The sequence below is a fragment of the Eubalaena glacialis genome, chromosome 1 (genome assembly GCF_028564815.1).
Source record: "Eubalaena glacialis isolate mEubGla1 chromosome 1, mEubGla1.1.hap2.+ XY, whole genome shotgun sequence".
In the NCBI taxonomy this organism is placed as follows: Eukaryota; Metazoa; Chordata; class Mammalia; order Artiodactyla; family Balaenidae; genus Eubalaena; species Eubalaena glacialis.
The window spans coordinates 23,058,255-23,074,311 of record NC_083716.1 but is presented as its reverse complement, the minus strand read 5'-3'; the positions used below and the strand labels follow the sequence as shown (position 1 = coordinate 23,074,311).

The 16,057-nt window shown below is 43.0% G+C and overlaps 1 protein-coding gene across 5 annotated transcripts in view; it reads right to left on the bottom strand.

The window, feature by feature from the left end:
• Positions 1-1,696: 1,696 nt before the first annotated feature.
• SORCS1 (sortilin related VPS10 domain containing receptor 1) overlaps positions 1,697-16,057 on the bottom strand; it is a 559,510-nt gene continuing 545,149 nt past the window's right edge. For 2 of the 5 annotated variants that reach the window (XM_061197118.1, XM_061197344.1), the window contains 3 exons: positions 7,059-7,164; positions 6,776-6,936; positions 1,697-5,030 (listed from right to left, as the gene is read on the bottom strand). In XM_061197118.1, the coding sequence (XP_061053101.1) occupies positions 4,966-5,030; positions 6,776-6,936; positions 7,059-7,164 (332 nt within the window). In that variant the 3' untranslated portion in view covers positions 1,697-4,965. Of the gene's footprint in view, positions 5,296-5,320; positions 5,446-6,775; positions 6,937-7,058; positions 7,165-16,057 lie in introns of all 5 variants that reach the window. The other 3 variants (XR_009701631.1, XM_061197256.1, XM_061197414.1) reach the window with 3 other exon arrangements.

The window sequence follows — 16,057 nt, the reverse complement described above, 5'->3', positions numbered from 1 at the left end:
CTCCTCCCTCTTGCGTCTCCCTCCCACCCTCCCTACCCCATCCCTCTAGGTGGACACAAAGCACCGAGCTGATCTCCCTGTGCTGTGCAGCTGCTTCCCACTAGATAACTATTTTACATTTAATGCCACATTTTAAATACACATTGTTTAAAGGGGGATATGTGAAAGAAAGGCACCAAGAAAGGAGCACCGACTATTTATTAAGTGCCTTTGGGTTGAAGGAGATTTGTTGGACTTGACGTGGGCAGAACTTGAGAGAGGTGCTGTGCCAATCACCCATCTGTGTCCTCAAGTCCACTTCCCACTCCTCCTTGTTCTACTTAGTAATTCAGAAAACTACATTTCCCAGGCTCCACTGTCCACTGGCTTGGGCTGGGAAACATTGGTTGGAGATGGGAGGCCTGGAGCAAGCTCCCCTTCTCCCTCTTCTCTGCTTGGGCAGCAGTGCTGGCAATGGCCATGTCTCCTCTGTGACTCCAGCTTCTGCCAGACACATCCTCCCTGACTTCAGCTTCCATCTGGTGGTCCTGGGTCCTGGGCTCTGGGGATAGAGCCTTTCTGTTGATGCTCATCTTGGAGTCACTTCACCTTCCCCTATTTGGCATCTTGGCTCTTCAGTTACTCAAGCAACAAATTGCCAACAAATTGCCTAAATCCCCTCTGTCTGAAATCCTTAGGAATGACTTTTGTTTGACTGCCTGTACCCTCAGTGACACAGGAGATAAGCTGCTCTAGATGGAGAAAAGCAGTATAGGCTCTGGCCTGGAAAATAATGATGGGTTGGAAGGAAGACTTAGTTTGTGGGAAAGGAAAGGTGAAAGGTCACCTAAAAAACAACAGAAATTCCCATGCGTGCTGAGACCGTCCTAATGAGGCAATGCCATTCCAAGCCTGGCAGGTCTTTGAAAAGGCTAAGGAGGGTTTTGTGCCTGCACAAATGTTTCAACCAAATACAAGGACAAAATGTTGACCAAGAAAAGATACCACAAGGCCAAAAGGATTTGGATCCAGTCCACCTCTTTATTTTCCACCAAGTTTAAATCAGCTATTTGGGACTCTTGGGAATGACTCACCCACTCAGAATACCAGAGCTGGAAGGTGTCCTTTTCCTTCAAATCATATGCATGAGGACACTAAAGCTTTGCTCAAGGTCACACAGCTGGTAGAGGTGAAAGAACTCCACTGTCCCGATTCCAGTATCAAAGCCATTATTACTCTAGCATTTGAGCTCTTCCCTCTCCCCAAGTTTCAGTTCATTACATGCAGGTTTGGTCCTTCAGTAACTACAAGCTTCTGAACAAATTTGAATGGGTTTGTTCCATATCAATAATTTCTCATTTTGAATGAACAATAGTGAGAATGTTACTCATTCCAATATAACCAGCTTGGAGTGATTTTTTAAATATTATAGAATAAAGTAACAGTAAAGCAACAGATATTATACAGTCACCTGAAATGCAGGTTAGAATTCAGGTAGTAGAATATATATCCTACGTTGATAACAAAAAACCCAAAACCCCCCAAAAACCAAACCCCTCAAACCTGTAGTGTTTACTAAATTCTCATGCAATTAGTCTTTATGAAACCCTATAGATACATCGCTTCTATATCTGGACTGAACACCGAAGTTTGGAATAAAATAAACACCTTGAGGCATAGACTTCAGAGACATTATCTGTTTAATAAATATGACTGTAAAAGGAATAAACAAGAGCAATTATACATTACACTACATAGTATATAACAAAAAATACATCAAAAAAGTCATTTTAAAATTAGAAGTAGTTCCAATACTATAAGAAAACTTTCTTTTTTTTTTTTTTTTTTTTTAAATTGACTTCCTATAAAAATAAGTTGGCAAATGAGGGAATTTCAATGCTCAGTTGGAATCCTGGAAAACACAGAACAGCTGCCAAGCACCCCATTCCTCTCAAAGTTGCTGTTTGGAACTTCTGAAAAAAAGCAAAGCAAACCTGTGCATTTTGGACAGTGAATCCAATTAAAAATAAGGCAAAGGAGAAAATGTTGGTTGGGTAGTTCAGGGTAGAGCACGCACAGTTTGCCTTCCGGGATTCTGGAAAACATTGCAATATCAGATTTGTAGCTTGCCCTGAATCTTACCTTCCACATCCATCCCTCCCCACCCATTCCTCTGGCCTCACGCCTACCAAACTCCTCATTGTGTCTGCACCTGCTCTTGTTGAGTAGGTAGGCACTTGGGTCCCCCCCATTGGCAGCTTCTCATTACTACCTTCTCTTCGGGATTGAGCTGGCATGGCCTAGTACAGTGGTTCTCAAACTTTAGTGTATTTCACAATCACCTGAAGAGCTTGTAAAAACAGATTGCTGGGCCGCAACCCTGGAGTTTCTAATTCAGTAGGTCTGGGGTCGGTGGGACCCAAAATCTGTGTTTCTAACAAGTCCAAGGTGATGCTGATACTGTTGGTCTGGGTACCATGCTTCGAGAGCCATGGAGCTAGATTGTAAGAACAATAAGGTCCCCTCTGAGCAGTACTTTGCCTCACTAGTCTCCTACAGGTTAGAGGGAGCTCTGAGGAGAGGCACATGAGGACCCTGGAGATGCTGAATCTAGAACCGGCCATCTCTGATCACTTTCCAAAACGCCAGGCATCTCATGTCCACCTCTATTTTAGGTTAGGACTTACAAGCCCTTCTTCCCTATGTCTTCTCATGTATTCATTCATTTATTCTTTCAACAAATAACTTTCTTAATACCTACTCTAGGCAAGGCACTGTGCTAGATGGAGTGTTATTCCATTTTTCATAGTTTAACAATGAAAATTAATTGAACTGCAACTCTGAGGACTCCCTGTACTGTTGTGAATGAGCCTCTTTTGGTTTCCAAACACTCTGTTTTCCAGATTAAATTTGGGAGGCTCCAACTGAAGAGATTCAATGAGGATGTTTCCTATGGGATAGGAAGCTGGCAGGTTGGGGATCATTTGAGTTCTACAAATAGACGGCTGCCTTAGGCATAATCCGTTTCCCAGATTCATACCGAGCATCTTCAACCATAAAATCTTCTGCTTGATTAACTTCTGACTGAAGTGTTGCTACTCTTCCCCTACTTGAGCTACACAGGGCAGTAGTTGTCAGGATCTTTAGGGCACCCCCACTGTCCCCAGGGCCCTGTTATACCCTGACGCTGGCCTGGGGCCATGGCCAAGTAGGAGGCTACACTCTGAGTGGTCTTTTGAAACCACTTTCTCCCACATTTTAGAGCGGGCTTTATCCAATCCGTAATACTCCAAGGGCTCCTGCTGCACATACTTTTGTTTCCCTCTTTCTCTGGACCTTCTTTCATGATGGTCCTGGGAGAACTGGGATTTCTTCATGCTTTGAGCCAATCTGCTTGTGTCTGATAACTCCTCCCCTTTATGCTTATTAAATTTTCCTTTGCTGATACTATGCTCAGAGATCAAAGAGCACACATGTAAGAAGTCTAGGGTCATCTTACATAATCACAATCCCATCCTAATATAAGACAAGACCTCCATGTATTCTCAAGACTTTTTGACACTCAAACATCAAATCCATTAACCTCCTTCTTCTTCTGCTTAACATCGGTTTCATTTTACAAATATTTTCACTCTACTGTGAGAGGGGAAATACTGGGTAATAGCAACCATCACAGGAGGAAATTGCCCTGCCACATAGTAACACGTTCAAAACATTTCTCACAAGAATCTTCTGGAATCTGACTGCAGGAGATTTTTGTTAAGGTGTGACAAAACCACTATTCATCTGTATGCTTTCTTTTCTAAGGTACCTGGGCCAGGTTTGAATTGCTTTGCATATCTCAACTCTTTCACACACATTATATGTTTCCAGGGGGGAAAGGCAAGGATATTTGGAAGAGGCAGGTCTACAGGAGGATACAAAAAAAAAAAAAAATACATGAAGCTGAACCCTGCAGGGCAGGATGCCGCTGGGTCAGTGTGTATGGAGGCTGCATGCATGGGCGTGTGCAAAGTTGACAGAGAGATCATTAGCTTTGGGTGGTGGAGGCAGGGTTGCCAGAGGCGAGGCCAGTATTTAAGGAACATCAGGATGAATGTCCAGAATCTAGCAACATGTTTGGGAAGAAAAGGCAGGAGCAGTTGAAGGATAACTTGGGGACTGGAAGGGAGAGACACAAAGACCTTGACAGATCATGACCACACGTGGAGAGCAAACAAATGGGAAGGTAAGAATGTGGGGAACTGAGATTCTGTTTTCTACACAGGGCAGGAGTAGGGAAAGCTACAGGGGGAAGCTGTCGTGATGGGGAGGGGGGAACAGGAAACACAGGTCCACTTTTTTTTTTTTTTTCACAGGTCCACTTTTGACACTCCTGCCCGACTGCCTTCCTTCCTTCCCTATTCTGCCTGCATCCATGGAACTTGAACTTGCTTCTTTGTCCCTGTGGCCGTACAGAATGGAGAAGGGAACCTGTGGCCCCTGCCGGCCAGCAGAGCTCCCGAAGATAACTTAGAAGGGAAAAATGGCAACAAGTAAAGTGGAACAGAGAAACAGCCCAGGGTTTCAAACTCCTGTGCATGTCTTTGTGTCTCGTGAAAACGGCTGGGGTGGCTAATCCACCCATCAGCCTGTAGTGCTAAAATAGCTGTTAAATCTACAGCCAAGAATATTTCCAAAAATACATGCAGATTTCCTTGGCCTATATATGTTAGGAATTTTCTACAAACACAACCAATCAGAAAAAAGAGAGAGGCGAAGAAAGGGGAAGGGGAGTGTTTTTTCCATTAAAATAGAGCACCTGTACACTGCCCCTCCCAGCATGTTCTCAAGGTACTGTCCACATGCACAGGCTTAAAGCTAAAAACCCTTGTTGTCTGTGTCTGAAGAATTAAAAAGTCCCGATGCAGTGAGTGTTTGTTTGTTTGTTTAGATTTTGATTGTTTTTATTTTATGTTTGTTTTTGTTTTTACTGGCGTCCTCCAGTCAAACATTTACATAGGTAGGGATTTCTTTTGTGCTTTGATTCTCAGCAACTATGGAAATACTTCCTGGCAAAATAGGAAACAGAACAACAAAGAAAAAAAACACAAAGTTAGTGGTCATGGAGAAGGGTGCACTTGACAAGAGCGAAATTCTTTCCTGATCAGCAGGTTGCCTGTAGCCTTTGGGGGTTTTCCTTAAATGGCAAATTGAGCCCCAGCAGATCCCCGCTTTGGCGTTGAAGGTGGAGTGGCGTGTCTTGCTCTTTGCAACCGGAGAGATGAGTCACCAGGTTGAGTAGAAGGGGAGGAAGGGGAGGGTAAAGCTACTCTCCTAAGAGAAAACGTGTAACACTTACTCATTTAATGACACTGGCAATGGAAAGGGACGGTATAACGTGCTGGGAGCTGCTCCTGGCGAAGGAGGGACTGCTACTTTAATGAAGCAAACAGCGGCTGTGCTTCATACCCCACGGAAATGGGACTGAAAACCAAATGGCCCACAAAAATGCACTTAGAAGCTTTAGAAGTAAATACGGTGAACACTTCTCCGGACTTGAAGACAGAAAAGCCTTTTTCTTTTTAACTCAAGGCAATTACGCATTTATCACCGTCTCCCCAAATAAAAGGAAGCACACTGTGAAAACTGGACACCAGATGCGGGGGCCATTGTTATTATTACCTCTGACATGAGCCAGGCAGCACATTTAAATTTCCCCTTAATACAGCCACAGAACGTTCCCATATTCATTTAAAGAGAGGGTTCTGTTTCCCTTTAAGTACTCATTTTTCCCCCCAGGTACCAGATTAACAGTCATAGGACATTCTAGGTGATTTGGCATTATCACATCAGAGTGAAGCATGAATGCTTATATAATAATTTATCCATCAGAGTCAGCAATGCAGGGTCTAGATGGGAACATTTACAGCTTCAAGTCCTAGGGCCATCAGACAGGAGGAAACAAGGAGAGAAATGGATCACAATGGTGGCCCCAGGGGTTTATCTAATTTCCTGGGAAATTCCCTCTACAATAAATAGTAGAACTTAGCAATGACCCTGAGACTCTTTATACCTAGCTGTTGGCTTCCCATGCTTCCTCCCCAGACAGAGAGTGAGCCCTATTGAATTATGCTGAAATCCATTTTTAAGACTCCTGGTAGGGCACAGGTGAAAAGGAGGAAGAAATCTGCCCATCTGCTCTGTCACAGTCTAACCCTCCAGCACTCTCTCTCAGGAAATCCCACTCCTGAGATAAGTTCTGCCAACTTTATGGCTCTTGAATTCTCAGGTTCCATGTTTCCTGGGGGACAGTTTTTGATTACTACTAGATTTAAAAAAATCCCAGGGTGATCAGTCTGTCTTTCCTCTATGCGTGTTCTGGAGCAGTCTGCCCTCCTTAGAGCTGTCTCCAGGTGATGCTGCCACAGCTTGCTCTGGTCATTATACACCCTCAAACCCTGCCCAGCCCTCCAGACCAGCAGATCCAGCCTCTGAGGCCTGCCCTTCTTGTATATTGTTAGAACAAACACTTTGCTCTTTGACCATGAACACTTGAAGCCCAATGTTTCAGCAAGGGTTTTTGAAAAAAAGAGGAATAAACTCATAAGAGAAAAAAAAAAAAAAAGGAGCAAGAAAGGTTTTTTTTTTTTTTCTCTCTCTAATGGAAAGAAGCAGGGAAAGAGGCATCTTAGCTGTTTCTCTCAGGGATGTTAGAGCAGATAAAGTGGTTACGTCAAGCCAGGAATGGGTTAGAGAGAGAGCCAGCCATTGACTACTCAGGCTGAACAGCTGAGGGCTACCAGGAATCATTTACCTATGAGCTGGGACTCCACCTTCTCATCTATCAGCTGGCCAGGCCGCCTGAGTTCAGTGGGAGGGATATGGGGCCTGCTTTCAGGGCGACTGACTTGACTGACCATCTCTCGTTCTTTCTCATTCTGCATCTGGGCATAAACATTAATCCCCGGGATCTTCCTAAAACATTAACAGAAACCATCACTGCTGTGCACGGGACACGTACATCGCTGCGACAAATGCTTCTGAACCTGTCAGGGAGAAGGGGGAGGGGTGGGAGACATGGACAGAGGGACACGCACCTTTTGAACTTGTAGATGACGAACACCGCCAGCCCCACAAACACCACGGACAGCAGCATCAGCATGGCGGAGCCACTGTGGGTTGGAGTGAGGTCCACCAGCGGGGCTAGGGGAGAAAGCAAGGCACGGTCACGGTCACGAGCAGGCAGGTGGGCGGGCGTGACTCTGCGACAGGCTTGCACTGTTCACACAGAGGCATAGTGAGTCCCGGAAAACCGCGTGGGACGTACACACAAGACGCATGTCACACGGCTTGACGTGCAGATGCATCTGAGCCTGTCCCAGCCCCCAGAATGCTCCAGCAGGCCTGTTCAAGAAGCACAGTGGAAAATTTAAAAGCACAGACTCTGGAGCCAGACTGCTTGGATTCAAGGCCTGCTCTATCATGTGCTGGCTGTGAGCTCCTGGGCAAATTACTTCACCTGCATGTGGCTGATAGGGTGACATGAGGATAAAAGTGCAGATCTCATTAGGTGTTTGTGAGGATCAAATGAATTGATATATGTAAAGCTCTGGTAACAGTGCTAGGCACATAGTAAGACCTTTATATAAATCTTAGCTTTTATTGCTACTGCTATTATTACTTTGAATCAATATTTATAATAATATAAGTATTAAATTTTCCTATACTCTCAATGAAAGCTTTTCCCACTAAGCAATGCAGAAAACCAGAAAAAACACCAACAGGAATATTTTTATGAATTATCCAACCCCTCTAACTCCTATCTCAGCAGTTGCCATATGAGAGAAAGGACTGGTTGCTTACATTTTTTGCACTTGGAAACTGATGGCTAAGTGAATATTTTACAAGGGCAGCTGCTCTGATGCTGGAGGAGGAATGTGCAATCCAGGGTCGTCTCCATAACTTGCCCAGGTCCTGACAGCTCATGCCAGGAGGTGCCAGCCTCTCGGAGGCAGTGAGTTCTCCTCTTGGGCCAAACAGATGGCTTGGCATCCAGAAAAGATTCTCCCTCCTTAACTTTGCTTGTAGAGTGCAGCTCTGGAACTGCACTCTCTCTGGAACATCTCTCTCTGCCTCCAAACCCTCCTCCTCTATTTCAGGGTCAAGCCTGCTCTACTTTAATGACTTTGTTTGCAATTAATTTTTACCCTCTAGAAAACTGATATTTTGCAAACATAGCATAGCTCCAGCATAAAAGGCAAGCCACACGTACCCCTTAGAAGCCTGGATGCTGACCTTTACCTTCCATCAATCTAAGCAAAGCCTGATACCCAGAAATTCAGGTGACCTTTACGCACCATTTTCTGTGGCTTTTCTCTGTTGAAAGCCAAGAGCGCAACATTCTGGTCACCCAGGTAAAAAATTCAAGGATAGGTGACTGTAATGTTGATGATTTCAGACAAGACCCGAGACTGCTTCTGCTCTGTCTGGTTATTGAAGAATTACATACCAGCCACGCAGTAACCACTACTGGAAAGCCTATCCCATGTACCAGTTTGGGTGAAAAACACAAGTCAAGCCCTTTTTCTCAGAAAACAGGCTTAGTTATTTTAGTAGAATCAGCTTTTAGGAAGCACTAAAATGAAGCAACCTCTGTGATTCTCTCTCCTCTGTGAGTCAAGCAGAGCTTAAGCTGTGAAATATGAGTGTGTGAGGAGACAGGAGTGGTTCACTGAATGGAACACCCAAGGCAAATGTGCTTCCAGCTCGAAATCGAAAAATTAAGGTCTCTTTCATTTACTTAGGCAACCACAGTGCAAAGGAGTCCAGAAATACTTCAGAACTCATACCACTATTGGTAGGAAGTCAGGGGGGAAAGAACACCTTCCATTTATCATAGACATTATTGCAATTGACTTTCACCAATAGAAGGTGGGGTGGTGATCATCACTGAGCAGACACGAACAGTGAGGGCCTCACTGGTTAGTGCCATTCCAAAGGACTCAGAAATAGTAAATGGAAGAACTAAGACTTAAACGAAGTCTCTCTTTCTCTCTCTCTCTCTCACACACACACATACACACACGCACACACATATACCCAATTTTCTATATACTTCAACCCTGGGCTAATTTCAGCGGGAGATATCTGAAATTTAAAAAGGTATTTCTGAGAATGGGGATGAAGGGTAAAAGTAGATCACAAGAAGCAACTTAGCAAGTGACAAAGTCAAAGTATTATTAAGTTTTCAAAGGACCAATTAGAATCCTAGGTCATTCACTTTTAAACATTGATGACATGTATACGCACATATATATGCATATGTGTGTATTTATGGGTGGTAGTTGTGCATAGAGAAATAGAGCCTCATGCACCCACCACCCTTCAACAACCATCAACCCTCAGATAATGTTATTTCTACCCCCGTCCAGTGCCCACAAACCCCAACACTGGATTATGTTGAAGCAAATCTCAGCGATCATACAATTTCACCTTAAGTCTAAAATTTAAAGCACAGATTCTGGAGCCAGACTGCTTGGATTCAAGGTCTGCTCTATCATGTGCTGGCTGTGAGCTCCTGGGCAAATTACTTCACCTGCATGTGGCTGATAGGGTGACATGAGAATAAAAGTGCATATCTCATTAGGTGTTTGTGAGGATCAAATGAATTGATGTATGTAAAGCACTGGTAACAGTGCTAGGCACATAGTAAGACCTTTATATAAGTCTTAGCTTTTATTGCTACTGCTATTATTACTTTGAATCAATATTTATAATAATATAAGTATTAAATTTTCCTATACTCTGAATGAAAGCTTTTCCCACTAAGCAATGCAGAAAACCAGAAAAAACACCAACAGGAATATTTTTATGAATTATCCAACCCCTCTAACTCCTATCCCAGCAGTTGCCATATGAGAGAAAGGACTGGTTGCTAAAGTCCTTTAAACACCTTAAGTCTAAAAGATAAGGTCTCTCTCACTCTCTTTCTCTGGACATTATCACAATACCGTCATCATACTTATGGAAATAATACTGAAAAGCTATTTTAAAGGTAATCTTCTAATGCAAACCCCTAATTTGACAGGGAACAAAGGGAGGCTCGGGGAGGAGCTCCAGATTGTAACGATGGTTAGAGGCAGGTTAGCTTGATTAGCTGAGCTTCTGATTCCCAGCCAAACGCTCTTGCAGAAGACGCAGAAGAATATCAGTGTTATGAAGCAACCAGGAAGAATACCGAGGCTGCTTGAAAGGGTTGGCATTTGAAATGAACGGAAAACTAAAGAGAGGAAATTGCTCTAGCCAGGCTCTCACTGACACAGAAAGCAAACACGCAAATGGACACTATTTCCCTTCTCTTCCCTTCCCCCTCCTGTCTCTACCCATCACAAGCTGAGGTCTTTCAATTCTAAACCACTCCCACTCAAATCATCATTCATAAACAGGTGGCGTTAACAGTGTTAAATAATTAGCATATTACTTTGAGAAAATGAGCTTCTGTATCCTGAGTTCTAACATGCGTGCTCTCCGCTCCCAGCCCCACCCCCATCTTTGCATCACTTAGTCACTGCTTAGCGGCAAGAAGCAGGCAAGCAGGCAGCAGCGGTGAGAAGCTGAGTACCACTGCCCTCTGTGTTCCGTGGGTGGCTTCTGCTTGCTGATCTGTGCCTGAATATAAACCAGACTGTTATCGCTCCACACAACCTCAGATGCATGTCTTAGTTTGCCCAGCACTAGTAGGTGGGTTTGTGTGTGTTTTGTTGGGGAATGAAAACTTGTGATAAATGGGTTTTAGCTTGCTGTGTGCAATAAGCATAAATTAATCCCTCTCCAACTGCAGCCTAAACAAGGTAGAAGGGGCAAGTGCTGAGTGGTTTATTTGCCACTGTTCACAAACACAGTAAAGCATGGTCATGGGGTACAGCACGTGACTTGACGATTCTAAGTCTGGGGCTGGCACACATCGTTTCTGCAATCCTGCAGAGATGCACTGAGTTATTATATTCTATTCAAGAGGACCCAGGTTGATTATAATAATACACACTGAGTGCTAAATACAAGGTCACAGCTAACATGTATGAGAGAAGAGTGAACTTAAAATGCCATGTTTGGGGTGAGGTAACTGATATGGTCCCTTTTTGAAACCAGATTCTTACCTGGCCACTTGCTGACAAGCTAAATGACTTAAACTGAACCTCAGTTTTCTCGTCTGCAGAATGGAGATAAAACTAGTGCCTGTTTTAGCAAGTTGTGAGAATAAAATAAGATGAAATTTATAAAGCACTGACATGGTGTCTGGCACATGGCACATGCCCAGTAGTTTTAAAACTGTCATATCATTGCCATCATATTTCTGAAAGTGTATTCTATAGAGAACAAGCCCTGAAAGATGACTAGAGTCCATGGTCAGATAATTTTGGGAAATGGTATATATGGCATTCCCCATCTTGAAGATTCAGTATATGAAAGTTGATAGCAGTCCTTCAGGAAAGAAACTCATAAGACTTCACCATAGAGTTTCACAAAGTCATCAGAGCACAGACCCTTTACAGACTCAGGTCCCACACAACACACTTTCGGGAATGCCTCACCTGGAGCACCACTAACCCCTTTTGCTGCAGCCTTTGCCCCTTTGGGTTATTTCCAAGTTTTAAAGTCAACAATCTGGCAGCATCACCTGGTGAAGCCCCACAAATACCCTTACTGCTGTCTGTATTGACTCTCATTCTATCGAAGGGACTTTCTTGGAGGACTTCTACCTGCTCTATGACCTTGGAACTTTGAACTCGTACTGCATTTCTAATCCAGAAGTTAGTACTGTCAAGAAGTTACAAAAGCAAGTTCAACTTTGTCATACCTTGCTTTTATTTTTCCTCTCCTGTCTCCAAAGCAGACCCAAGCCAGCCTTTACTTACATGCCTTGAATATCATAAAATCCATGTGGCTGAAATCTTTTTTCAGAAATTAAGGTTATATGGGAATGGCACGGAGAACGTTTATCTAGATCATAGAAAGGGTTGACAGGCCTTCATGACAGAGCACCCTCACTTGTCTAATAGCCCTTCCTTCCAGTTCAAGTCCAAACCCAATCATAACAGTCTTAAGGACTGCAATAGCCTCTTGATCATAAAGCCACGATCTTGCAGGCCAGATTGGATGGGAATTCCCAGGGAAGGCTCTAATGACTAGTGAAGCATGGCTACTAGTTTTAAACTGAAGATGAGTCTTCAGGAACACCTAGTCACCTCAGGTTGAGGTCACTTGGCCAAATAATGACAACCGTGGATACCTCAAAGACCAAACTTATCACTGTAATTGACAGACAGGAAGAGAAGGATGCCTTTTGGTTTTCTAGGGTGGCAAGTCAATGAGGTATCCTGTTTACTATGTAAAGTGTTTCTCAAAGTATAATTTCCCGACCACGCGAATCAGAATCACCTGGAGAACTTGTGAAAATGCAGTTTCCTAGGCTTCACTTGAGAAAAAATATATCAGTCTCTGAGAGTAAGTCCCAGAAATCTATGTGTGGAACAAGCTACACAGGTCATTATTATGCATACCAGTTTGAGAGTACTGTGTGGTAAGCCCCTCCTACTGTCAGTCATAAAACATCCAGTTCTTATCTTTAGAGTGTGCCTGACCTTTATACACTCTGGGTCACTAAAACAAAACAAAACAAAACAAAACAAAACAAAACAAAACAAAAAACCACATCCCTTGATTGCTAATAGTACTTCAGTCCCATTATGACTCCAGGAGAATTTTCTAAACTACCTAAAAGACATCTCAAATCTCCCCTAAGAGAGTGCTCAGCCCCGTGTAGATTAATTGCGTTACTGGATCAATTCTCTACTTCTTTCTGCGCCCGTGCCTCGAGCACCTTGAATTTGAAGGTTCTCCTACCAAGAGGTGAAATCTGTTTCCTCACCCCCTTGAATCTGGGCTAGCACTGGAATGTGATTTGGCAATGGCATGCAACACAAGTGACGGTGCTCCAGTTGTGAGCTTCAAGGCCTTGTACACTTTTGCCCTCTCTCTTGGAATCCTATCATGGCCACGTGTGAGCAAGCCCAGGGAAGCCCACTGAAGGATGAGAGACCATGTGGAGGAGAGCTTAATTACCCCAACTGAGGCTGTTCTAGAGCCAGCCTACAGCCAGCTGACCCCCAACACGGGGGCAGCCCAGTCGAGATCAGCAGAGCTCCCTACCCAAGAATCCATAGCTGACTGCAGACACACGATGAGCATAGATAAATCCAGAAGAACCACCGAGCTGATCCATAGACTCATACATAATAATAAATGCTCATCGTTAAGCCACTGAATTTCGGGGTGGTTTGTTACATAGCAATAGCTTATTAATATCTTCTCTCTTCAAAACTCTTCTCTTCCAACTGATCAAACATCCAATTAGTAATTCTTACTATTGGGCTCTATATTATCAAATTCTTGGTATGGACTTCTGTCCCCACTGGCAGGGTGCCAGGGTATAAGTAACATGACCGTAAATGTTCTTTTCCAAACCAGGACACTTTAAGAATGAAAGGGAATGCTATGAAAACTTATGTAGACACAACAGATATGGCCTGACAGTCTTGGTCACTGTAGGTGTAAGAAACTTGGTGTCTAAAAGGTAGCTTGTCCTAGATTCTGGTATCTTCTCTGTATTATGTATGTGATCTCCTGCCTTCATTTTCTCCTGCCAATTTCTCTGGACTATCTGCCTTGCCTTTCCCATGGGGAACTGTACCTCCTGCATCCTAACTACTGCTTCTTTCCAATTTGATGCATGCTTGTACCCTGTTTCTGAACTGTTCATCTGATCACTCTTTCCTGACCATGCTCTGCCCAAGAACAAGAGATTCTAGGTGCATCCTCAGGCCAGTTACCCTATAGTCATTTCATGCCTTTTTATGGGCCCAGGAAATCTTAGAAAAAAATGGTGAAGAAAGAATCTTTAGAATCTAAAGAGCAACTTCATTGCTGGTATATTTATGAAAGTATCACATTTGTTTAGTCACATTGGATGTTATGTTTAACATCTCAGCACCTGTTATTAGTTATCATAACACCATAAAAGCTTAATAACTGTCCAAAACCACTGGGTACACGTGTCTGTGAAACAGCTTAATTATTTGTAGAGGAAAAAAAATGATTTGGGGGGAAAAACAGAAGGAAGGAAAAATATTACTAGCATGACTTTACTCGCAAAAGACTTGTAAATGATAACTGTGTAAGTAATAAGGCAACCAGAGACTAAAGAGACAGAAAAATGTATTGGCTGTGGAAGAATTCCACTAGTACTAATTTCATCCCTAAATGGAAAATATTATTGCAACAATTTATTTTACTTTACAGTTCCGAGCTCCACAACTCTATGATTTGGCATCTGCATCTATAACAATGTGGCTTAGATTATAGTGAATTTTCTAAAGCTTCTGGACTCATGCTAATTCCGCCTTCAAGTGGAAGGGGTTTCTCAATGTAAACTGTCGGGCAGAATTCATGATGTATCTTGACCTAGACTGAAATTCTGAGTACCTTATCCCCTCTCACATTGACTCATAACATACAGAGGTAGCAACTGAAGCTGGGAAATATTAATTCTCTAATATCTCTGTGATAATATCTTTTTATTACACCTGAAAAAGAAATTGAACCAGTCAGCAGCAACCACGGAGGCCAAGATAATACAAGATAACAGTTTTATTAAAAACCCACACATACCCTTGACAAAGGACAGTTTTCCTAAACATAATAGCTTAAACAAGGCAACTGCTAGACAGACACGAGGGGTTGAGAGCAGTTACTGGGTGTTAAAAATTTTTTAAATTCAACCTGAGATTTGAGGCTCTTCCTTTGAGAAGTATTAACCTTTCACATTTTTTATCATCAGTATCCAAAACTCCAGAAGAGCAGTGACCCCACTGGAAAGCTAAGAGTAGAAGAACACCCCGATTCTCTAATATGTGCAGAAATAACAGTGATAGGCGGATATATCATTTTCTGCTCACACTAGCACATTAATAGCATCGAGATAATATCATTTGTTTAACTTTCATAGAACTCATGGCTATTCAATTACATCTGCCACTAACATTCTGGTTCACACTTTAATCATCTTTCAACTGCTTCACGGCCACAGCTCTTGGCTGGCCTTTGCCATTCATCTAGATTATGGATAGAGTATATCCCACATTCAGAGACAGGCTTCATTTTTTCCCTACTCCCACTGTCGTCCACCCATTCTGCCAATTAAGTAAGCTCCAAATATCGGAGGAATTAGATTTTAATGTTTATTACTAATTTCCTCCTACACTAAATATCAAGGGTTCTTCCCTTTTAATGCATGTCTCTGTTTTAGTGGATGCCTTGAGTTGTAGATCAGATTTATTGCTGGAGATAGCTCAGCACCTTTCCTTGTTATGCAGATGGATTTCTGTCTGTGGAATGCTCTGTAAGAGCAGTGGTTGAGACTGGTGAAAGGCCTGGCTGCATAAGCATCACTTGGGGAACTTGTTACAAACGCAGATTCCTGGATATCTCTCCCTGGGATTCTGATTCCGGGGATGTGCCGTGAGGCCTGAAGAATCTCTACTTTTATGAAGCTTCCTCGGTAATTTGACGTACAAATTTAAGAACAACTGCTTTATAGCAGGGATTGCCTACCCTGGGTTATAAAGGGATTTTCCAACCACAGAACAGGCTGACATTTATCCCAAATATTTTGAGGGAACTAATCAGCACCAGCTCTTCCAGTCTCTGTGTAGAAGTCTCAGCAGCCAAGTTTTGGTTGATTTACCCAATAAATAACCCCTGAGAAATGCAAAAAATCTCTTAAGTGCTGTTGTTTGTCGTTTAGTATGAATCCATCTAGTTAGGGTCTGTGTCCTCAAATAAGATGTAGTGTTGTCCCTTGCTTGCTCAGTCTTTAATTTCTATTCTTATTGCCCTCATCTATTCTACCAAAGAAGAATCAACACATTTTTTAAGCTGCTTCCTCCCCAGCGCCCTTCCCCCTGTCCCCACCTCCCACTCCAAAGTATAATCACTGAATTTACTCATGATCATGCGCGCTCATAGGAACAAAGATATA